This window comes from Aplidium turbinatum, chromosome 2 (genome assembly GCF_918807975.1).
Source record: "Aplidium turbinatum chromosome 2, kaAplTurb1.1, whole genome shotgun sequence".
Lineage (NCBI taxonomy): Eukaryota > Metazoa > Chordata > Ascidiacea > Aplousobranchia > Polyclinidae > Aplidium > Aplidium turbinatum.
In genome coordinates this window covers 9,097,072-9,122,578 of record NC_137473.1, presented here as the reverse complement: position 1 = coordinate 9,122,578, position 25,507 = coordinate 9,097,072, and the positions used below count along the sequence as shown (strand labels likewise).

Here is a 25,507-nt window from a genome sequence, read left to right as displayed (position 1 = left end):
AAATATAGCCACAGCCTTTTCAGATCTGCTTTGTTATTGAAAGCATTGTTTTTGTTTTGATGTTTAGAACTATAATCAACCTATCTTACCTGAATGCAACTTTTTGCTTTCAAAACCATTGTAATTACAATCTATAAAGCATCAGTCAAGACAACTTGGCATGCATAATGATGATTGTTAGGTCAGGTTACTTTTTGCTATCAAGCAGTGGTCTACAGAACAGGTGCTGTCGGAGTCAAGATAATGATTGAATGTGATTTGCTTTACAGAAAACTATACACACATAATTTGCCTGTTGGTTAAGAACCGGTACGGTACCGTGTTAAATTTGCTGTATTGCAATCCTAAAATTTGATTTAAAAATGTCCCAGTCTAAAACCTTATGGAGCAAAGTAGTTGTGTTTTTGGGATCAACGAGAGAAAATCGTCTAGGAGATCGTGTTGCTAAATTTGTTGTTTCAAAACTCAAGCAGAAAAATGTTGAAGTTGTATTGATCGGTAAGTGATAATACATTTTGGGAGCCTACACATTAGTATTGTTGCAGGCTATTGAATTGTTTATATTAAATTAACGTATCTAATATTTATATTTTTAATCATACCTTGAGATTATCTTACACACCAAATAATATAGCCCAGGTGTATAGGCTATATAAAGTCTAATTTGCTAATTGTTACAATAACCTGTTAAGACTGTTTTTAAACAAAGTCAAAAGTACTCAAAACTAGATGATTTTATGTAGTCTGTCAAAATAAGTTTTGGTTTAATTTTTTTAAGTTTGTTGTGTAATGTGTAAGGGGTGTTATTCGGTTTAATCATCTATTTTCACTACAAAAGCATAATATACGAACTTTCATTGTTGTAACTTTTATGTCGTATTCAGGTTTAAGCCTAGTGGTTGCAAATTTACATTAAGATAGTCGATCTTAATGTAAATTTGCAACCACTAGGCTTAAACCATTAAGATAGTCGATAGGAAGGCAAGGAAGCCAATCTTTGTGTCCACCTTCAGGCATGCCTTTGAGTGTCTTACCAAAGACACGGTCACATGCTCTTGAACACTGTTGAACCGGCACCCTTTGGAGTGTCAAGCCAGGGTTCTCACCACTCGGCCATGTAGCCGGTAACATTACTGGCTACATTGTTGTTAATATTAGTAATTATGGTTGATATATTGTTAAAGATGACAAAAGATCATTAAGTTTGATTTTAATTGCTTATAAAAGACAATTATAAAGTGGCAAACATTGTTAAGACAAATAGCAGGAAAGAGAAGTGTTAAATGTACAATTGTTAAAGAACTTTTACCAGAAAGATTTTGTTGTTTGGGCTGCAATGCTTCAACTATCAAAAAGTGGTGGCATTTTTCTAGTCTGAAACTTACCAATGCTAAAATGTTTTCTGGTGTTGGAGTGATGCAAAATGGAAACTTTGTAACCTAAGACAATGTTCTCTGCCAAACAATGACTCGGCTATTTTTGCCAAACGATATGTAACACCAGAAAGGTGATTGTCATACTTACTGTATTGCTGAGTCATGCTTAGTCCACAATTTTCAAACAATTTGTTTTATTTGCTTTCTCACGCTGATTGTTGATATGGGAGTTTCAAATGTTATGGCACTTCAAATCAGTCTCTCTTGTTTTGCTTCTTAATAAGCACTTAATTTATATATCTGCCACATTGCAATCATTGCATGTATAATCTTATCATTTATGAAGGGCATATAAAGATAATGCAGGTGTGTATACTTCATTAATGAAACTGTTGTTGTATTACAGACCCTCTTGAATTTACTTTGCCTATTCTGACAAAACCTGCACACTTTTATCGAGCTTCTGAGAAAGCTCCACAAAACCTATTAGATGTAAACGCTCAGGTATGTCTTGGTTTTTTTCTTGATGTTACAAGAGAACATAATTTCTTGGATTGCAAAACGAAAAATACCAGGATCAAAGAAACAAGATAAAATTCTCTTGTAAAAACCTGTCTAAGATTATTCATTGACAAAGCAACAACAATTATTATATGCGGTAATATGTATTTCATACAAACAAAGCCTGGAATAAATATGTATTTTAGACTGTAGATGTCTGGTTTAGGCAAAGCAATCGAAAAAGAAAATCAACAATTTGTGAAATCAGTATTTTTTCATTTTACAGGTGTAAATATAAAATTCAAAAATAATAGAAAATTCTATTGCACATTGTGACTTTTAATTATATACAGACCAAGTAAACTTTTAAAATTGTACCATATATACCGGTTTAAACATTTAGCTGACCTAGAAATTAATAATCATAAAAAATTGTGCTGTTACACCACTTGTTACAACATGTTAAGTGAAATATTTTGTAACGCAGTGTAGTTTGTACGAATGTACGTGCCAATACAGATTACTGTTTTGTTATATTAAATTAAGTCCAGTTCTCTGCACTCAAACCACAGTTCTTTTCTGTTCTAAAAAATTGATTAAGAATTAATGTTTGGCAGATTGATGAAGCAGACGCCATCGTGGTCGTGTCAGCCGAGTACAATCATTCCATGCCTCCAGGTCTCATTAACACCATGGATTATTTTGGACCCAAATCGTATTCGTACAAACCGTCAGGAATTGTCACGTACTCTCCAAGTAAATTGATGTGGAATATCAATTTTATATTAATACTGTATACATAGGCGCCGACTTTTATTTTTGCACGGGGTGGCGGATAGCACAATATGGCAACCTAAAAACTTTCAAACTGCATGTTTTTGTTTGATTTTTATTAAGCGTGTTTGGTAGATGCAATTGTCTTTTCACACCTGATTTTTAGCTCGATAATTTACAAAGCAACTTTAAAACAAAGTCTAAACTATCTCGGACGAACTCTCATAAACAAACGGATAGCTTTATTTGAATCTCAACATGCACTCAGATTTCAACATAAACTAGCAAGGTAAACGTCCACATAGCTGCGGCACTAAACGTTTGAACTTATTGTTGGAACTCGAGTTTTGAAGTGACGCAACGCTATCAGGAAAGCGTATTTAACAGCAGCCAATCAATAGATCATGGAAAACGCATAAGGCAAAATGCGAAACACAAGGTACAAACTTAAAAGGCAAGTTCTCAAAAGAATTAAAAGTTTAAAGACACGTTTCCAATGTTACAGTATGTCGTGAATTTTATTGTTACGTTGCTGCTCTGACACTTAACATTTGGCAAAAGTATTTTTGCGCACAGCAGCTCTGTCAATCCAACTGTTAATCAACTGGTCAAGTTGTAACTGTGAAGCTTCAGCTTGATAAACATTTAAAATTAGGACGTGGTTCAATCGCTGTTGCGTCATGGTAGATCGCAAGTAGGTTTTTATGCGCCTGAGTGCACTAAACGATCGCTCCGCCTCGCAGGTGGTGGAAGGCAACGATAAATATATTTTCACAATGCAGACCACGTTTGGAAGCATTAATGAAATTGTTTCATTGCTTGCAAATAGATCAAGCAGTTGCGACATAGTTGAAACAAAAATCTGTTTTTGCTGTTGAAAACTTTCCAGCTGTTGCAATTCCAGACGCAGAAGCGTTGGGTTTATGTCATCTTTATATGTGGCAGTGACATTTTCAAAAGCAGCTCTGTTCTCTTCCGATGCTTGATCCTTGGCAAGCAGAACTGTTTCCATGTCATTGATCGTTTTCATGTCCTGCTGTGAATAACGTGACAAAAGTGAAGAGGAACATTGTTTAAATACGTCTAAATAAATGCTTTGGTAGTAAGCATCTACGGTAGAAAAAACCGGTTGCTGTTGCTGGTCATCGAAAGATCTTGCAGTACGTCTACCACGGCCACGCGGCAAAGATGGCAACTGCAAACCCATATCAACAGCTGATTTTTTACATGCGTCGAACAACGCAGATGCCTCACTTTCTGTTGCTGCATTCCAAGAAACTGTTGATGATACGGCTTCCAATAATTCACGTACCTTTCCGACATTGATCCCGCGTTTCTGAACAGCGATATGTACAGGGCTTAAGATAAGCAAAAGCTTTTGCAAGACACGCAAGGAAAAGTAAACGTCAAAATTCTCCATGGATAAAACATGGCTAATGGCATTGTTTCGAGTGACAGCATCCATGCCATCTTCTTTCGATGCTGTGTCAAGCCAATCTAGTATGACCTCATACTGACCAAGAAAAGCATTTACGGCTGGGAGCTGCATTACCCAGCGTGTGGTACAGAGAGGGCGCAATGAAGGCGAGGAAGAAGATTCATTTATCTTCATGAAATCATTAAATTTCGCCAGTCTTTTCGGAGATGCTTTTATAAAATTAACAACAGCACCTAACACTGATATTGCATGCAGTCCTTGTTTAGTGGATTTGAAGCAATCTTGTGCGATCAGATTTACTTGATGACCTGCGCAATGCAAATAAAGCATAGTTGGGCGAGTTTCTAGCGAGCTTGCACACCTGAAAGTCTTCCTGCCATGGCAGCAGCTCCATCATACCCTTGACCTCGACAGAGGGAAAGGTCAAGGCCAAGAGAAGTCAATCCATCAGATATTAGCTTATGAAGAGTCGCCGCATCAGTGCACGGACACTCGATTAAACCGAGAAGTGATTCATGAACTTTCCATTTTTCATCTGTATACCGAACACATAAACAAAGTTGTTCTTTAGTAGTAACATCTGTTGTTTCATCGGCCATGATACAATAATACTTTGCTTGTTTGACATTAGCAGTTTCATTACGAAGCACGTTGTGAGCAAGCATTTCCAAAATTTCGTTGCATATTTCATGGCTTAACCATTTGTACCGTTGACGGTTGAGCCACTCCGCTACGTTTGAATTGTATTCTCCCAGGAGTTTCATTAATTCGCAAAAATTTGAGCGATCGTCAGTGTGACCACGAACAGCAATGCCTTGCCGACCAAGAAACAAAAGACAATTGAATACTGCTTTGATAGCATCACGATTTTGTTGCATTTTTTTACATGTCTTTTCGGATAAAGCAATTGTAGCTTGGAGACCTTGCTCAGAGACTAATTTCGCTTGTGTGCTATCCTTGTGAATACCACTATCCCCATGTTTTTTGATACCTTGTTTTCCTTTCTTCCAGTTACCATACCCAGTTTCTGTCCAAACTTTTACAGAGTTCTGAATTAATGGAGTTAACGACGCCACATTTACTTTGTTGTGCGAAATTGCCCATTTGCAAATCGGACAGAATGCTCTATCTTTGCATCTATCGTATTCTAGCCACGGGAATTCGCTCTCCCACGATTTTTGATAGCTTCTCCCTTCAACAGCGATTATCCTGCTCGTGCTCGGTTCTTCTACCTCCCTGATCGTGCTAACGCCTTCTGGCAGTGGCACACTTTCGTTTCGTTCAGGCGTTTGGTCACTTTCATGCTGGCTGAAATCCTGACTAGACGCAACAAAAAATGACTCAATGGAGGGCTGCAATTTTGAACGCTTTTTCGGTGGCATCTTTAAGCTGAATAAAACTGGAATGTCGGCGAAAACTTTTACAGGACGACTTTTCGTAATTTTTTCTATGATGTAACAAGCAACTCCTATGTTAGGCCAATAAATTCCCGCATCAGACTTTTACAAGACGACTTTTTCGTAATTTTTTCTATGATGTAACAAGCAACTCCTATGTCAGGCCAATAAACTCCCGCATCAGACTTTTACAAGACGAGTTTTCGTAATTTTTTCTATGATGTAACAAGCAACTCCTATGTCAGACCAATAAATTCCCGCCTCACAGTTTGTCACGTATTGACACGCAATATTACTGCATTAAGTAGATAACAAAGTAGAAATTAAAGCATGAAGTAGATGACAGTACACTCCAATTGAAATCGGAAAATAATTCAAAATCTTGAGTATATAATTGAAAAAGGTTGCTTTCATTATTGGAAATTGGCAGGGGGTGTAGCTTTCCTCGAATAGAATTATGTAAATGTCTAAATTTGCAGAACGTTAAAACTGCTACTTTACTAAGTGCACTTTTCAAACAAAACGCAAAAAGTTTCGAAAATTGCATTTTTTTAATGAAACTTGAAAATAGACATTCATTTACGAGGTGGAGCTATCAATCATCGAGATAATTTTATTTCCAAGTATTTTATAGCTGTCATAATTTATAGCGATATTATGAGCAGTTTAAAATTTTTCAAAAAAATTTTTGAGGGAGGCAATGGAAAGATCGTATGTTATTGATTAATAAATCCCATTGTAAACCTAACAAATGTAACAATGACTAATGACAAGTAACAAATAAAACAATCGCAACAACAACAAGGAAAAAACTCGTAGCCACGTGTTGCGTAATCTTCACGTAGCTTGCTTGATGTTACGCGAGTATCATGCTTGTGACAAAAACAATCATTTTCTTCCCAATACTGTATTGGTTCACCTCTTGCTTTACGTTGACTTGAAGCGAAAACCAATGATCAAAAAAAACGTCCGTTCAAATTACATTTATTTGCAGTAAGTAATGTAATCTAAACGGGGTGGCTGCCACCCCGCCACAACGGTTACGGGGTGGCGTGGCCACCCCGTAACCCCGTAAGTCGGCGCCAGTGACTGTATATATATATTTTTTTTTAATACCATCATTTTTTGTATTGATTGGGTGTGGAAATTTTTATCCTCAGATTGAAAAAGGCTCTTCAGAAACTTTATCCTGACAGTTACGCATTCGTGTACTGTAGACTGTAGAGGCTTTAAATCGTTGTCGCAGGCTCAGTCACCGAAATTGACGGAATGTAGTTTGTGTTTTGTCTTAAAATTACGAGCCTTTAGAATAGGTACCGCTGAATAGAGCGATATTCTTGAAGTGCTTTGCTCAAACGCATACCTCTTCACTAGTGCCAGAGTTTTTGCATACGCCATGACATCTGAACTATATGATAAGGATGGAATTAAAATCTTTCAAGCTAAAGTTTAATGCAAATTGTTATAGCTCTGGTTTTGGATGTGTGAAGCCTTTTTTTCTCAAAGGCAGTGCAAAGCTTTGATGCGACAATGATTAAAACTAAATCAAGGTTGCGATTAATTCCCTTCTCCGAAAAAAAGGTTTGAAAACTTAAGTTGATGGTCACCTTCTCATTGTACGTTTTTTTAAGTCTTTAGTTGTTTGTGCAAAGTATGCTAATTATAAATATTTCTTGCTATCATATAGTTTGTTATCCAAGTGGAAATTCTGCCAAAAATAGGCTTCAAACAGTTTTGCCTCGATAAAGTTTGCGATAAAAATTAAACGTTTGCAGAAAACGTGTAATCATTGGTGTAAAGCAATTACGCATGAGGTCACAAAGTGTTTTATAATTTGCAAGACAATGTGCCTGTCTTTGCAGTTTCCATGGACATATCACACAGACGACAGAACTTATCAAAACGAATGACAGCTTTTGAAGTGTTTTGATTTGATATCATGTGGTATTTTTTGTTGAGCTTTTACATCTTAGATTCTTCGCATTTTATTCGTCAATTCAGGACTTTATATCACGTTTGGTTGCGCATTGCTGACATGCTGCAGTTTACCGAATTGTTTCATATATTTCACTCTATGACTCACTTTGCAGTGCTGCAATTGTAACTGGGATTTCTCGGTTGTGGAAACTGCGTTTTGATGGCTTGTGCCACCACTCACCAGTATAGTCCTAGTTTGTACACTTAGATCGTAACAAACACCAATTTCTGTTGAATTTCATTACAAAGGTCTTGTTGGTGGTGCACGTGCTGGTGTTCAGTTGCGATCATTTTTGGGCGAGTTAGGCTGCATAAGTGTTTCCAACATGTTCGCTATTCCCCGTGTTCATAAAGCACTGGACGAAAATGGAATTCCGCAGGAAACTGAAGAGGTGTGTTTTCTGAACGTTTTCTTGTTTACCTGCAACGAAGCATTTGTTGCTTTAGGCTTAAACTGTGGTTTAACTTTAATCTCTTTTTGATGTCGAAAATGTAGCAATAAAAGTTTGAAATTTTTTTTTAAAAGTCTTCATGAGCATAGAAAGCTTCACCAACAAGAAAAACATGCTATGTTTTTTTTAAACTTTATTTTCTCCACAACTTTTGTTGACATAATACTCACCGCAAAGCTCCCTATTCAATACTGTAATTACCTTTTTTGGACAAAGGTTTGAAGAAAATGTGGCAGCTCAATATTTTCGTTAAAGGGTGTGATGTACACCCTCTTTTTGCAAACTTACGAGTATTGTAGAGCGTAGGCTACTCTATAATGTCTTGTGTTTTGGCACGAATTGCTTGATCTGACCCCAATAAGTTTGCTTTTTCATAAAAGGCTAGTATTTTATGTGTTTTCATGTTTAATATTGTACTTCAGGGTTCACACATGGACAGTGGATGTGATAAGCTTCTGACCCAGCTAGAATGGTGGGCTAATGCGGCTAAAGTCAAAAGGAATGATTCCAAGAGTTGAAAGATTTCAAAGATTAACGTGTGTTCAGTTCTGGATATAACTTGCCTTTAAGTACCGTAGTAGACTATTGCACCGTTTAACTCAGCTTAACCGTTTGTTTTCACTTCTTTCTTAGATGATATACATAATTGTTCACTACTACATACGTTTTAAAGAGGAGTTCCATAAGCTATGCAACTTCACAAAAATATCACCTATTACTCAAGAGAGGATTTTATTTTTTTTAGATGTGTGTCTGTTACCATTGCTGTATTACAAACAATTTGATCATGTTTGCTGCTGTACTACCTATCAGAACCCCCAGTTATTTGTACATTTTATGTGCCTATGGATTTCTTTTTCATATCAATTTGTTGCCGACGTTTAGCTCTATACCTAGATACTTGATATTTCTTTCCAGCTAGTTAAATTGCCGTTTCTACATCGCTGAAACGTTACTAGATGTTGAAGTGATATGAAAAGGCAACTTTATAAACTGGAGCTATATCCGGTTGCAAACAATGATTCAGCAAATTTTGCAAAAATATGTTGTGACGTCAAAAAGGTGATATTATTTCTTCGACATTGCTGAGTCGTAACTTGATACATTTTCAGACATTTTTGCTTGGTCATGCTTACATGGCAATTTATGTTTTATTTTGTCATGTTATTTGAATTTAAACGATGGATCGCTTTTTGCAAAGTTGTTTGATGACAATTCTACAACAACAACAAAAAACGGTAGCAAGAGGGCAAGAAGCCATTAATTTTACGAGGCAATAATATTTAGCAAAGCAACTATATTTTTACATGACGCAGAACTATTTCTCTATACCGCTACAAGTTATTATTATCAACAGCCAGATTTCACAGCGGCCCGCGAATACGGTCCGGAGAGAGACAAACTGCTTCTTCGTTTATCGAGTCTTCTAAATTTGGTTGATACACTACAGTCAGACACACCACTGACTATATTATTTTCGAGTGCCTGATTGTTACGGTGGGGATACATTGCATAGCAGCACTGGACGAACTTTCACTGTACTTTGAAAGTCTGTCTCATGTAAAAGAAAAAGTTCACTCCACAATATAGCATATTAGAGCGAAGGACTGAAGGTACAACCAACTTATTCACACTCTTAAAACTATCTTATGGACACAATTTCATATGAGAACAGGGATATATTCGCTATTGTCATTCTATGAACAGATGTGGTAAGCAATCTCAGACAGTAAATCAGTTCTTTTTTTTCGTTGATTCAATGTCTACAGTGTTCTATAGCAGTTCAAACATCAGCTTTAATTTTATCAACCTTTCATGGGCTTTTTACACTTTTCACGGGCTTTATGAACCGGTTACATCATGTTATTCAGCCATGTTGGCTGCATAGCCGAGTGGTGAGAGCCTTGGAACGGCAATCGAAAGTGCGCTGGTTCGACACCGCTCAAGAGCATGCGGCTGTGTTTTTGGCAGGACACTTAAATGCATGCCTGAAGGTGGACATGAAGCAGGGTTGTTGGTATTTTACCCGACCCAAAAAAACCCGGGTGGGTTTTTTTAATAAAACCCACTTAAAAAAAACCCAAAAAACCCATAAAAAAACCCAGAGCATCATATTTGTCCAGTTTTTATTGGAAAATTAAAAAAATTTACAAAAACACTACAAGGCACTTACAACAAACTTTAAATTAGGACTTAAGGATGTGATTGTGAAGTAATTTCCAAGAATAAACTGAAAACGCAGTGGATATTGCACAGTACACAAAAATCAAGTAATGTCACTTTGTGTATACTACACTAAAACTCATTTATGCAAGAAGGCCTTATAGTTAAATTGGTGAAAGTACTACTCTACTGTAGTCTGTATATATGATGTGAAATGCAATTTAGGAGGCTATTTACCAATTACAGACTCTGGATTCTAACGCATGGCTGTTTCAGAGCATTTGCCTAATTGGCCACGCAATCGCTCAATTGCTCATCCATTACTATATATAATATATATATAAATGATAAAAAATATTTAAACATGATGGCATAAATGCTCCTTGCCTTCAAATCTAAACAAATGATGCAATAATGTGATTTCTACCACAGTAGCATCAACTTGGTATAGAAATCAGTGGATGATGCAACATCCAACTTGATCTTGAAACTAATGGATGATGCAACATTCAAGCAACAACAGCCCTAGTGCATTATTTTATTGAGTTATGCAAGCGTGTACTGTGAGTGAAAGGCACTTCACTCGTAAAAAGTAGTTTTGAGGTGAAATAAGCATGAATCTACCTTTTTTTGCATCTTTTTTAAAAAAACCCAATAAAACCCAAAAAAACCCGGGTTTTTTTAAAAAAAACTCGGGCGGGTTGGGCTTTTTTAAAAAAACCCGGGTTTTTCTCAACCCTGACATGAAGACTGACTTCCTTGCCTTCCCGTCCACTTAATCTAAATCTTCACCCACCAGGTGTAAGCCTGGATACGCCAAACAAACATTCATCCAGCATTATCACACGGAATGGCCCGATTCGGTGAGTCCGATTCGGTGAGTCCGATTCGGTGAGTCCGATCCCTTAACGGGGATTTTTTCAATTTTTTTTTTTAATTATCGGGTACCGTGGCCTAATTATCATTGCCGTTTTAGGGTTAGGGTTTAGAGGTTAGGAACTCACCGAATCAGACTCACCGAATCGGACTCACCGAATAGTAGCAGACCCATTATCACAATGTGTCGATATATATGATACTTCTTATTTGAAGAAGCAATTTTACCAACATGCAGTTTTCAAATTGAATCACTTGTAAATAGTTGTTTCTGTGCGAAGATGTCGATTTGTGGCAACAAATTAAGGCCTTATCACTTTTGTGACGCTGTGGATATCTTGTCAAGTATGAGCAAATATTATCATCGATGAAGGAAAATATCCCAGTGTGTTAATCACTTTTTGAAGCAAGTTTCTTTCACATCACTTTCATGTAAGTTAACACTATAAAAATTGCTGAGCAAGCCGTCAGAAAATACATACCGTCGTTTGCCTGGTGTGGCTTCTTGGTCACAAAGGAATGTTTTGGCTTTGCAAACATAAAGCAAGCTTGACTATTTACTCATATTTCCAGCGACAAAAAAACTTTTGTTGCAGTAGATGCCATTTAAAGCTAGATAGTACATTTGAATTACATTAAAAATTGAATTACAACTTTCAAGACCCACTGGCGTTATTTATTAAAAAAGGGTTTTTATGTGAAATAGTTTCATACCTGTAGTTTTTTACAGTCGCACTGACCAGTGATGACTTTTTGTAATTATATACTTTGTATTTCAAACACGTTTTTAGTGTACAAAAGCTGATGTATGTATAACTGTGTAATGTATATAGCATGTTAATATCTTTAACAACATCAAGTGTACATTTTAGTTAAGTCCAAGCTACATTTTGATTGCACTATTTTGTGGTATGGCATGCACTGGCCTTGTTCATTTTTGATGCTTGTGGGGTGTTCTTGTCGATATAAGAACCAAATTGGAGTGCGCGTTTTGTTAAAAGAATTAGTTATTTTTGCGTTTCTTCAACGTAAATACTAGTGGTAGTAGTCTGCCAATTTGTCAAATTTTGATTGCTTGGTATAGCAGCATTAGACGAATCTACCTTAATCTGTCTTGGTGTAACAGAAAAACAACTTTACAATATGCTCCACTACAATGATACATTTCTGCAACCAACACATTTGTTTTCTTATTGACTGGAGATCGTAACATGATTTTAATTAGTTATTATTGTCATGCAATGAAAAGATGAGGCTATTCAGCATTTTAAGTACTAATTTTGATACTTTTAGGTAATCTTAACATATACTATTTGGCCAATTAACCCGCCTCACACCCTGACATACATTTATGTAGCACCATCAGTCCATCACAATACGTAGCACCGAGATGAAGTTTCAAATAGAATTCTTTTAAATACTGTTTCAGCCATGGCTTAGTAAGCCTTGGTTTCAGCAAATTTTGGTTTTTTACTTTTGGAGTGGTGTTTAAGACGGCAACATGAGCAAATGTCATGGCAGAACGGAAATATACATTTTTTTAAATTTGTTTTGTGCCATTGTCACGTGTTTGAGCAAATTTCCTCTTCATAAATTTCGTGTGAACTAACATCAAAAAGTCGCTAAACTAACTATCAGAAAAATCGATAGCGTCGTACATCGGGCGTGGTTCGCTGATCACAAAGAAACGTGACAGAGGCATAGCTGTATTAAAATCTGCATTAACTGACAGAAAATCGTATTTTCGACAACAAATTTTTGCCACGATAGATGTCAGCTAGCATTGGATTGTACAGTGAAAAAATGAAATCACTTTATTGAAGCTTCACCGGCGTCAATTGAACAGATTGTTTAATTTATCAAGAATTTTCGTGTGAGACATTTTATGAATATGTTTTCTTACAGTCACACAGATTGGTGAAGCTTTTTTGCAAAATCATGTACATTTGAAAATATGTTTTTTTGTGTAAATACTAAATAGACTGATGTGTGTATAACTGTACATAGCATGTTGGTAACTTCAACAGCATAGCAACTATAATGTATTTTAGTATGCCCAAGCTACAGTTTGATTGCACTATTTTGTGGTATGGCATGCACTGACCTTGTGTATTTTTGGTGCTTGTGTTCTTGTTGATCGGACTGCACGTTTTGCCAAAAGATTTAGTTATTTTTACGTTTCTTTAACGCGTTGGTCAGGTAATAGTAATCTGCCAATTTTGTCTGATCAATGCTGTTATTATTATTTGGTAGCTTCAGGCGTACTTAATCTAACTAAGCCTTCTTAAAAGTACGAGTCGCCCATCTTGAAATAGCATGTTGGTAGAGATTCTTAAGTTTTATTCCCGGGGATTTGAATGATAAAACGTTTTGAACACCACACGTTTTCCGTTCTGGCGAATGCGCGTTGAACAGTAAATATGAGTTCGACTAAGCATTTAAAGAAACTCTAAAAATTTCAACTTTTTCAGACTATTGATTCAAATAGTTTTCTCTTTTCCGTTGTCGAGTTATCTCTTGCTTTGACAATAAAGTTAACTATTTAGGATTTGAAGAAAACGACACAAGAGAAAGAGCGTTTTTATGTATATATTTTGTATATCGTGTAAAAACCTTGTGAAGTAACTCGTTATCAGTCAGGATTGCGAAATCCTGATCAACTCTTCAAAAAAAGTTCAGTTTTGCAGGTAGATTGTGGTGTTTTGTGCGTTGTTGTGTTTTCATGATCATCTGTATATTGACATCAGGTAGGATTGTCCCACATTTCACAGATTAATTCAGCTTATTTTGTAAAGAGTTTGTTTGCCTTGTTTATATATTGCTATTATTGTTGTACATTGATGGTTGGATGAACTAACAGCCGAATATTCACGGATGAAGCAAATCGGCCGATTAAGAAGTTCAATTCGCGGGCGTTTTGTTCCTTTCAACCAATCGCAATCCGATAATTAGAATCGCCGATTATAGTTTTTCCAATAAAATTTGCACAAACTGATTCTCGATTAACTAATCAGAGAGTTAGCTTATTCCGCCGCCTAAATTCTCTGTGGGTGCATCCAACTCTAAGTGCCCTGTTTCGTCAAATTCAAGCCTCTTCTGAATCTGTTTTTGAAGATCGTTTAGTTTTAAACGACGCCGGGACTAAAAATAAACTACGTATTTCGCTTTTTAAGAAGTTTTTAATAACTGCGGTTACGTAATGCATAATAATATTATGCATTACGTAACGTCATATTATGACGTCATGGTTAGGCTCAAGCACAATTGTTGGTTAGCTGTATTAACCTCTATTCCAAGATTTGTGAGCGTTTTGTTCCTGGTTTAGTAATAATTTGATAGATTTATCATCAGAGCAGAAAATTGAATGCTTGAGTTTATGATGAAATTTTCTGAGAAGTATTCCAGTTCCAACTCGTTTTTCCCAATCTTTAAAGGTTTCTTTATGACATGCGGAAGCTTTTGTTGATGACAAGATGCAAATATAATCTTACAAAGAAACGCCGAATGCCTTTTCACTTGACCCCATTTTATGTTCCATTGCCTCCAATGTATTTTCTATTAGCCTTGTTTTCGAAAAAAAAGAAACATCGACTTAGTTTAACTGCTTTTAATTGTTTTGTGTATAATGTAGTTTGCTTTGGTGAAGAGGACAATTTGATTTGAAAAGCTTTTTTGTCGAACTTGATTTCTTGAACCTCAACCACGAGTTGCTTTAGAATAAAAATGTAAGCTATGTTTGAATACTGTATTGACTGGTTACTTTTTTCTGCTTTCTACGGTTGAGGTTTGTGCATTATCCTTTGAAACTGGACACTCCAACTCACCTTTAGCATTTCAGTTCGTTCCGATAGCTCAGTTTATCAAGCGCCTGACTTTACGAAAGAAGACCGTGAACCCCGTTAGCTCAGATCACGCGGCGCTGGTTCGGCTCTCGGGGTGTGCGCTTGAGCAACGCATTTCAGGACTGCTCTCCATCCAGCGGCACCTAGTGAATGGAATAATTTCCCGGCAACAACACTTCAACATCGGAAAAACTTCACTCTGCCAATCTCGGTAACCAGCCCTGTGTCAAGAGCCTTTACAAGTATGCGAAACTACCACGAATAACCTATCTGAGGCTTTGTCAGTCCGAGGATAAAGATTCAAAATCAAGCGGGGCTGGTTCGACTTTCGGAGTGTGCCCTTGAGCAACCTACTTCATGAGCAGCTCACCATTCAACGACACCTAATGAATGAAATAATTCACAGACAACGACTCTTCAGCGATCGGAAACTCCCTTCTGTTCTGAGAAATCGGTGACCTGACCTGCGTCAGCTGTTCAAAACCTCTACGAGTATGCGAAACTACCAGGATTAAGCTCTGTTAGCTTTCTCAGTCCGAAGATATCCCCACAATCAAACATTATTAAATACAAACCAAGTGGTTTTATTACCTTATTAGAGATTACATTGACATGAAAAAAAATTTAGGTTGCGATCACATGAAAACAAACCGCTTGTGTATTGTAGACGTGATGAGGTTGTGGTAACCTACTTTAATAAATAGTATTTTAAGTGAAACTGTTGTAACCTACAAAAACAGTTGTTAATCAATGGAAACAACAGTTCTGTCCTCAGCCTGAATCAGCGATTTTAGGTAATTGGTGATGCTCAAAGCCGTTGATATTTAGACTATAACTTGAACCCGGTAGTAGCCTACCAATGAGATTTTAAGGCCTCAAATCAAGACAATTTTAAAGAAAAAAGCACTATATTATTCAAAGCCTACTTAGTGTTCTTTTCTAGTCTAATTCTGTTCCTTTGTGAAAGTTGCCGGCCTCTAAATTCATGTAGGGTCCAAAAGTGCCCCCTGACAACCCTAGGCTGTGCTACAGGTAGGTCAAGTAAAGCCACCTAATAAAAATTTAAAAAGACTTTCTACTTCTCAAAACAAACAAATTGATCATGGAATAAACAGGAATTAGTTTTGTTGGTTTATTTGTCGTTTTTAACACGCTTCTCACATCACGTGTTAGTGATTGCTTCTTCGGTCAGCACAATCATTGCTTGGAACATCTCTTGGAATGTTCCATCAATCTGAAAAAATAATAGTTATCCTCAATGAAAAAATTACTGCATGCAACATAACAAAACAACTGTCCTGTTAATCTCACTGTAGACTAGCCACCACGGTAGCCTATAGCTTGTGTTTGGTGTTCCGAATCATGTTGTTTGAATTCGCCCACTAGTATTTGGGCACAATCAGAATAGCACGAAACACATATTTGTTGCAACCTAATTTTGTGTAACACTCCAAACTCTTATAGTAGGCTATGGTAGCCTACGAACTTTGGGCAAAAAAATTAGCCGGTTATTGCTGTAAAGAAAATTAGTTAAAACAGTGTGGGATACATTTTGCTGCAACCTAGTTTTTTGTATGATAAGTTGATAGGCTAACCCTCGAACGTCATATAGTATAAACTTTTGGCAAAAAAATGTAAGCCGAAATTGGTGTTGAAAAGATAGCCTGTAACCATCCTAGTCTATAAACTATAATTATGGAAATTCTGCATATATTTGAGCTTCAAATACTAATTTCTGGTAGTAGAATAGAGTAAGACTGTGTAGGTTACCACAGCAAGATAAATAGATCCAGGATTGAAGCTGTAGCCTAACAAAGAAGTCACTGGTTTGATGTTTTTGTATGTGAGTTTGTTACTGGGTTTCAATTAAAAACTGAGATATGAAATAAGTGGGCTTTCTCTCTTTTTATTCTGGATTGTTGCTTATAGTCCTGCCAAACATTGTGACTTTCTTAGGTCACATCCTGGTGTTTAATCCCCTTTATTTTTCAGAATCAACAGTCAAGATCAATTGTACAATAGGCTACGTGCAAAAAAAAATGGTGACATGTTTTGAGGTGGAGGATATTTTATTGCAAATTCTTTTTTTGGCAGAATTTTTTTCGCAACCCCAAAAATAACCTTCTCCTACACCCCTATGCCTTAAAGGGACAGTGCCGGTCTTAGGGTATTTCGGGCCCTGTGCGGAAAATGCTTTGCGGGCCCCAATGACAATAATCCAATTCAGTAGCGTAGCTAGGTACTTTGAAAGGGGAGGGGCGGTGGTGGCGGCGTGATCGCCGAAGACGACAACCAGCGACGGGGAGTCTGGGGAGCCTCCCCCACAAAATTTTGAAAAATTACTTTGAATTTGGGGCATTCTGAGAGCATGTTCAACAAAAATTTAGGTATGAATATTACTGTAAAATGGTGCTGTCAGGTGGCATAGCAAAAGGATAAGATCATGCTTTCTTTGGCATTTTTCGGAAATAAAGCTATGTTTTTATGTTGAGTCTGGATGCAACCTATTTCGTCCCCTGAAAAATTCGTACCCTGAAATCGTGTAACAAAATTAAATTTCGACCTATTTCGTCCCCTGAAAAGATCGAGAAATTTTGAAATGTTTGCGGCAACTCTGATCAGCAACTTCGGCTATGTCGTTTTTTTTCTCGATCTTTCCAGGGTACGAAATGTTCAGGTGACGAAATAGGTTGAATTCGTTGAGTCTCTATGTTTTCTTGTTGCTAATTTTCCTTTGTTGAATTCACTTGTTGAATTTTTCCATTGAAAATGACAAAATTACTGCATTTTCTGAGTAAATTACGGGCCCCCTAATTTGCGGGCCCTGTGCGATCGCACGGTTTGCACATCCCAAAGACCGGCACTGAAAGGGACCACCTTTACGTGTAGCTTCAGTATAAAATTAATTTAGACTTGAACTACAAAATTTCTAAATCAACAACATATCTCTTTACCTGCGATTCTGGTAGGAGAAAGCCATATCTTCCAGTATCTCTTAGCTCGATGGTCCAAGACAAAGGAATGCCGGCATCCAAAGCCATGTCTTTCGACCCTCCCGATACCAAGTCTAAACGCGCAATAAAAGCCTTGTTTCAAACCTTGCTTCACCATTTCGTTCAAATATAGGCTGTCTACATTTGTTTGACAGCAATAACAAAACACAAAAAGAAACACTTAACATTTTTAATTAGCCTACCACTTTATTAGGTTTATGGTTCATTGGGCGTAGTGTAGGCTAGTTTATTTTTGTAAGGAAGCATATTGGTTTGGTTGGTTTTGAATCTTTATCCTCGGACTGACAAAGCCTTGGTTGGTTATTCCTGGTAGTTTCGCATACTAGTAGAGGCTCTTGACACAGGGCTGGTTACCGAGATTGGCAGAGTGAAGTTTTCCGATTCTTGAAGTGTTGTTGGCAAGGAATTATTCCATTCACTAGGTGCCACTGAATGGAGACTAGAAATCCATCCTGAAATGCGTTGCTCAAGCGCACACCCGAGAGTCGAACTTGCGCCGCGTGATTATGAGCCGGGCGCGTAACCACTGAGCTAACGGAGCATACAGGAAGAAGAGTGAAGATTTTTGTGTGAAAAAGGGGCGTTCTTCCTGGCTATCAGCACAAGGCTTAAGTAGCCTACTCACTAGTAGGCTACAGCGAGCAATTGGGATTCGCTAACCACAACAGTGTAGCTTCTTGTTAGACCTGTATAGAGACATTATATTTAAAATGAAACAAAGTAGGCTAATAATAAACAATAGCCTAAGCAGGCGTCTGTCTACTATATTTACATAGCGAGGAGTAGCCCGGTCCAAAGGTGTAATCCATTCCTGTAGTGCTTTTGATTGCATCGACGGCCCGTGATGACACGTCATACTAAACAACAATTTCAGAATTCAAACATTTTTTACTAGTGCAGAAATTCCCAAAGCGTGTCTCACGAAACCATAGAAACTGTTGTGAAGGTGCGATCTTCCTGGCGTCAGCATTACCTGACTACCGGTAGGCTACTCACTATGGAACAGCGAGCATTGTGTTTCGCTAACCACACCGGTGTTGCCTCCACACTAGCCATCACGACTTTTCTCAAAAACATGTGTTTCTCGGCAGTCGAGTGTAGCATGAATTCTGAATTTATGCTACACTGTCAGGTTCACAGTCGCCTAAGTTTATTGCTAGCTTGAGTCTTCACTGCTGGGGTACCAACATTTGTGTTCACGACCTGTACGATAGCCTACAGTAAGAAACTATAGTGCAATAGCCTATCACCTTCCCACCCCCCGTTAGATATTCTTTCCACTCCTGGAAAGCTTGTGGATAAAAACTTCAGCTGCATGGAAACATGGGCCCAAGAATGGAATGAGCTGCCACATATCCCTCCCCAGTTTTCAGTTATGCCAGCACTCTCCATCCCTCCTGGAGCAGACCTCTCAAGAAAGGCATGGGTCACATTGAACAGGATCAGATGTGACGTTGGCTGTACTGGAGCTAATTTGTTTAGGTGGGGGTTGCATAATTCGCCGATATGTGTCTGCGGAGCGGTAGAACAAACAATGCAACACATACTTCACGAATGCCCCATCTTACGACCCCCAAGTGGAATCACTGGTATTCGACAACTGGACCCAACTACCGTATCTTGGCTGCACGAGGAGGCATTGCCAATCTAAGCTACTACAAGTCAAACGAGAGAAGAAGAAGAAGAGAAGAAGAAGTCCACTCCTGGAGGCGCGCCATCCGGTTTAAGAGCCCCTGTTCTGAGGTGTCTGTGAACTCTTGGAAGAAGCCGTATTTTGTTTGAGATTTTATGAATACCGGTAATTGTTACTGCCGGCTTAACTCTTCTTACAATTACAACTGTAGGGTAAGTGTAAATATGTGAAAGGCTAAAAGTACTACGCTGTTCTCCTTCATGTAACAGTGCGCTTAATTTTAAGTAATAGATATGTTTTCACAAAGTAAGCTACTTATCGTGCCACCACCACAGTAAATACAATCTCTGCGTCATTTCATTGCGGCATAAAAAAATGGGCTAGAAGCGACAAAGAGCCAGTCCGATAAAAATCACTGAAAGATCTATTTAATAACCACTACCGGTACGCAAAATACTATGGTGACAGTTGACAACAACTTTAAATAGCAAGATAACCCAAAAAATCACGCAAACTCTTGAACATACCAATTGATCAGCGTTGCTTGCATCTTTGTAGTCATACGAATAAGGGTAAACGAAGATCTGGCTGTAGCTGTGAAAGGCAATATAACCCTGGGAAACAAAGCATATGGTAAACTGTATTTGTCGTTGCCTACGTTTGCTACATCAAAAACAACAAAGTTAGCAAATACAAACCCTTCTCCGCAGCGTTAATTTGAAATTAGTAGGCTACATTTGACTTTAAAGACTTCTTGAAAATGCGATATCTTACTCAAGATATAAGCCTAGGTAAAATATCTACTGCAGGAATTTCTAACCAAGTCTGGTAGGCTATCCTTGATTTACTGTTAAAGAAAGTTCAAAAAAGTTTTTTGTGCTTTTATTGCAAAATGCACTGATAGTTTTTTTTTTATTTTTTATCTAGCTTAAAAACATTGACAAAATATTTTTAAGTCACTTAGCCTACTAAAGCAGTGCTTTATTTTTTTATTATCAATAATGTGATGTATCAATTGATAATAGATGAAGTGATGATGATGATGATTGATAACGTATCTGATGTTGATGATCAGACTCTGTCAAACTATATTTCTACATGTAGGAAGTGATTGTATTTTGTAATAGACCTAGAGTTTCATAAAACGAAATAGCTAAGTCCCGTTTATCATAATGATGCTGTATATTCTGGTTCTGACTGAACTTTTGTTCTAATTAACTTAGATATTCGATATACTGTAGGCTACAACAATTTACCTTGATTTTACCCTGGTTGTTTCTAATGGTATCGGACAATGCTTTGACAATCGGCTCCGACTCGATCGACGGGCCGCAGTAGGTGCTACTGCAAGGATTAGTAGACGCTCCTTCTCCACTCCAGTTAATGTCAAAGTTCCTATTTGCGTCTACTCCTGTGCAAGCAGTTCCGTAGTTCGAACGTGTCTTGCGCCACATCCGATCCTGGCTTGTCATATCAAATGCGTATCAGTTTCTATTTTATGTTAAGATTTTCCTTAGTTCGATGTTTACGGTAAATTTTGAAGCAGTTGGAATTTCAGGATGACATCATTTTCTATGTAATTTTACAACTTCATTTGCTTTATTTGTTTCAGGAAAGCTAACAAAAGTAATGTTGTATATAGCCTACTTACTTACCGTACCCCACGTTACCCAAGAAGATGCTGTTGCCAACATAATGCTAACCAAAAGTTAAAGTTTTATTTTTTTATTTTTTACAAAAGACTTATTATGTGTAACTTAGTAGCCTACAATGAGAACCTTATGTCTTCTCATACCCGACACTTGAGTCAAGTATGGGACCACCTTTACCTTTTTTATGACAATGATAAATGACTTACATTAGTCCATGTGTAATCATAACCATCAACATTCAAGACAGGTATGATTAGCCAAGTCATTTCGTCCATCATCCGAGTCACTTCTTGATCGGATCCATATTGAGTCAGCATCTGGTAATGAATATAATTTAGAAAAAAGCAAACCTAATTACCAGGATGTCAATACAAACAAGAACCGTCTGCATTGTATGTTAACTAATATTAAAATAAAAACGAAATAGTCTGCTATTGAATTCGTTATGAGCGAAAATATTTATTTTGTGTTTGTGCATCTCTAACAATTCTCGTAACTTTGACAAAATAATTATTTGGCCTATATTGTATCGCATTTTTCGTGTCAACCGTTATGAATTTATTAACTTTTTTTGTGAGCGAAACGCAGCCTCGTACTTTTACTGGGTGTCGAACTGACGTCCTTTCAATTGTTACACAGACACAGTCACCAAGTGGCCAAACCACAACAACAGTCAAGAAAATATGGCATGACAATATAAAAAATTGATCAGGATGTTATAATATGAATATTGAATAGCCTATAAAGTTTCTTTTAACTTTGTTATATTTTACTGACCCTGTTGATGAAGAGTTGGCAGAAGGCTGGAGAAATCCATTCTCTTGCATGTACTCCGCAATCGATCAGGAAGATTGGTTTCTCTGTAGAAGATCCAATTGTTAACATATTTACTTCTCGGCCTTCGGTGGATGTTGTAAATAAGCTCTTCCTGGCCAATTCCGGATACGCCATTTCCGTATCAGTGATCCATTGTTGAATCTGTTGAAAGTAAAATAAAATTACAAAATTAAACTTGCTTACAAAGAACGATCAACTGGTGTAAGCACAAAGGTGATTACTCACTGTAGAACAGCAAGCATTAGGTGTTGAATCTGCACAGTTGCAATGCATTTGTTATTGCAATTCTATTGTGATTATAAGATGGTTTACAAGAGAAATTGACAATTGTTGGCTTACAATTAGCTTATAAGACAGCTCAACCTCAAAAAGCCTACAACAGTCTGTTAGCTGTTTTACCTTTATTGGGTTCTAATTACGAATTTCTACAAGTAAATTCTTGTTACCTCATCATAGGTGTGATATACGTTGTAATCATACTCTTGGTAATTCTTCGCATTTGTTGTCTTTCGAACGTCAAATTGCCCGAAAATGAATTCTTGAACGTTGTTCATTTTTATCTAGAAAGTAACAAAATATTTTTATGCATATAGCCTACGTACGTAAATCAGCAGTTTATGCGTGGGTATCTTTATGATTGGTCAAACGTAGCCTACAATAGTTGCAGGTTATTGCAATTTTCTTTCATTATTGAAAAAACATTATGTGTTGACTTACCTCATATTCCATTTTGGCTTCGACTAGTTTTGACTTCACCACTTTCAAATATGATCTGTGAAGTGTTGCAATATTGTAACAAAATTATCTCTGCGTGAACTGTTAGTGTAGTATTAGTTACATCCCAAGTTTGTCCGCCCCGTAAGCTCAATGGTTACACGTCAGGCTCAAGATCACGCGGCGCAAGTTCGACTCTCGGGGTGTGCGCTTGAGCAACGCATTTCAGGACTGCTCTCCATTCAGCGGCACCTAGTGAATGGAATAGTTCCCCTGCAACAACACTTCAACAATCGGAAAACTTCACTCTGCCAATCTCGGTAACCGCCATGCGTCAAAAGCCTCTACATTCTACGAGTATGCGAAACTACCAGGAATAACCAATCAAGGCTTTGTCAGTCCGAGGATAAATATTCAAAAACCAAACCAAACCTTACAGACCGTACGTTTGAAGTTCTGTATTAGATGCAAACCTTAAGCGATAAGCAAAAGGATATTTAGTCCCACAAAGGTTTGACAAGGAGGTCAGGAGGTACTTTTTCACCTTCTCAAGAAGCCATAGAACTTAAAAATATCACCGCATATGCTTTCGATTTTGTGCGTTTCTATCCAATCTATTTGTTTTTTAAAACGGCAGTTTTTTAAAAAATCTACTAAAGCCATCTCTTTCTTAGATGGTTGCACCAAATACTGTAGTTTCCTTTTGGTTTTTCTTTTTTGAGTAGAAACTTTTTTTTTACAAACTTCCTGGTCGTGAGGCCCAAGGGTCTCATTTGTAGCGGGCCCAAACTTTTCTCCTCAGAGTCTTGTACAACCCTTCTGATTCAAATTACGACTTACAGAAAAAAATAAACTAGGACTTAATTATGACAAATAACAAACATCTCATTACGATAAGGTATTCTTTGAGAGTTAGTTCATCCAATGATAATTATAGAGCTTCGGTAGAGAGTTTGTCTTGTTGAACCATAGGCATACGAAGCCGAGCAACGTGATCAAGTTTAACATCTTTAAGTTTATTACATTTACATAAACATAAAACTACGTAACAAATTAAGTATCGAACGTTTTCGACATCACAAGATGTCCTCTTCAGGAATAATATACATACAAATTAACTACATCTGAAAAAAATACAATGGTTAACTAAATCTATAAACAGAAAAAGACAAAAACTGCACAGTACTTCTGACTAGCTCAAACTCAACGATATAGGCTCCACGAAAATCAAAGGTAACTGCATCAAAAGGTTTTAAACAGATCACATGATATGGTAGAAAGGCAAGGTGCGAAAAAACTAATTTTAAAATACAGAGAGCAAGAAAGACGAGCCGCAAGCATACAATTGTCTGTTCACTTTTGAACCATTGTATTTTTTTCAGATGTAGTTAATTTGTATGTATATTATTCCTGAAGAGGACATCTTGTGATGTCGAAAACGTTCGATACTTAATTTGTTACGTAGTTTTATGTTTATGTAAATGTAATAAACTTAAAGATGTTAAACTTGATCACGTTGCTCGGCTTCGTATGCCTATGGTTCAACAATGATAATTAATTTAAGCCTCTAATTGTTCTTGCCTTGGAAATCGAATGTCAACTTTTGCTCCGATTCGAAGGCCTGCTGCGCTGTCGGGACTCCAAAAATCAGCCTTAAAATAAGTTGGTTACACAACATCTGGTAAGTAACTTAGTTGTGACGAATATTGAAGACAGTTACATGTCAAATTTCAGAAACATAAAGAATCTATAAGACTTAGACCTAATTTTATTTATGTCACTATATTGCGCATTTGTGTTGGTGTTGCAGAGTATAAGCTTACAAACAAAGATGTAGAAAAATTAATTGAAGCAAGAAGCGGGAAAGAGTTAACATAGATTGTTTAATGTTTGTTTTTAATAGCTATTGCTGTTTTGATGGAATCATTTGGTAAGAGGTGTCGACCTTCGATCAATTTTTGACGTAGGTTATGATGATTTTTGGTGCTGAAGCGAATGTATTGAAACAGCCAAACACCTCCACAGTCCACATTCTTCTATTTACTCATTAACAAATTAAGTACGATTCTGTACATAGAAAGTATTTGCTTACAACATCAGTATTTTCTTCAAATTCTTTGATCAAACGCAGGTGATGAGGAGTTTTTGGAAATAGGGTCAATACTTGATCCCTGGAACATTAATAACTTGATAAAAAATTATCAAAATTTATTTATTAAATAAAAAGATAAAAAATCGTCATTTAGTAACAATATTTTGTATCATTAAATTGTCATTTAACCAAATGTGAATAAATGAAATAGGTAAAGTAGCCTATTTAAAAAAGTGGAAACATCAAACACCTGGCGATCAGTTCTCAACATGAGCTCTGTGCGTTTTTGGATAGCTTTTCATTGAATGGAACAGTCTACAATTAAAAGTCTAAGAAAAAATTTAACTGGGCTTAAAGCGGTGATTCAAAGCCTTTGGAAATATGCAAATTGCTTGGAATAAACTTCGTAAAAATTTTACTGGTCCAACGAATACATATTCAATTAATCAAATAATCTTACCCATCAAATCGCTTGGCAAGAGTAAGACCAGCAAAAAGCAAAAATATTAAGCACTTCATCTTGTATCCGTTAGTAGCAGAAAGTGATAAAACGGTTTATTTGAGAATTCTTATAACTAGTCGTTATTATTGTAAATAAACTAACTCTATCGTGGGAAAAAAGCCAGACATCAAAGTGGTGTTTGCAAAAGACTTGCAGATGCAGCTTACTTGCAAATGTGAATTGCTGTTGACGTTTGCTTAATGCTTAATGACGATTTGGACGAACTTTATAATTACAGTGTAGGTCTATTGCAGACGCAAGGCTGCA

The 25,507-nt window shown here is 37.0% G+C and overlaps 2 protein-coding genes and 1 pseudogene across 2 annotated transcripts; 1 reads left to right on the top strand and 2 right to left on the bottom strand.

The window, feature by feature from the left end:
• The first annotated feature begins 281 nt into the window (after positions 1 to 281).
• LOC145765061 (quinone reductase-like) lies at positions 282 to 10,723 on the top strand. The gene is made up of 5 exons (XM_082576800.1): positions 282 to 498; positions 1,783 to 1,880; positions 2,495 to 2,633; positions 7,713 to 7,855; positions 8,338 to 10,723. The coding sequence occupies exons 1-5, from the start codon at positions 363 to 365 to the stop codon at positions 8,431 to 8,433; spliced, it is 612 nt and encodes a 203-aa protein (XP_082432926.1). The 5' UTR covers positions 282 to 362; the 3' UTR covers positions 8,434 to 10,723.
• On the bottom strand, positions 3,196 to 6,884 carry LOC145765642 (zinc finger MYM-type protein 1-like; annotated as a pseudogene).
• A 5,198-nt stretch (positions 10,724 to 15,921) lies between the features above and the next one.
• Positions 15,922 to 25,257, bottom strand: LOC145765008 (carboxypeptidase B-like). The gene is made up of 12 exons (XM_082576740.1): positions 25,199 to 25,257; positions 24,739 to 24,817; positions 24,228 to 24,298; positions 22,650 to 22,704; positions 22,379 to 22,492; positions 21,873 to 22,073; positions 21,302 to 21,412; positions 20,700 to 20,903; positions 19,971 to 20,057; positions 18,583 to 18,667; positions 17,751 to 17,863; positions 15,922 to 16,030 (listed from the first exon to the last, which is right to left on the bottom strand). Exons 1-12 carry the CDS (start codon positions 25,255 to 25,257, stop codon positions 15,959 to 15,961), a joined length of 1,251 nt encoding a protein of 416 aa, XP_082432866.1. The 3' UTR covers positions 15,922 to 15,958.
• Between the last annotated feature and the right edge of the window lie 250 nt (positions 25,258 to 25,507).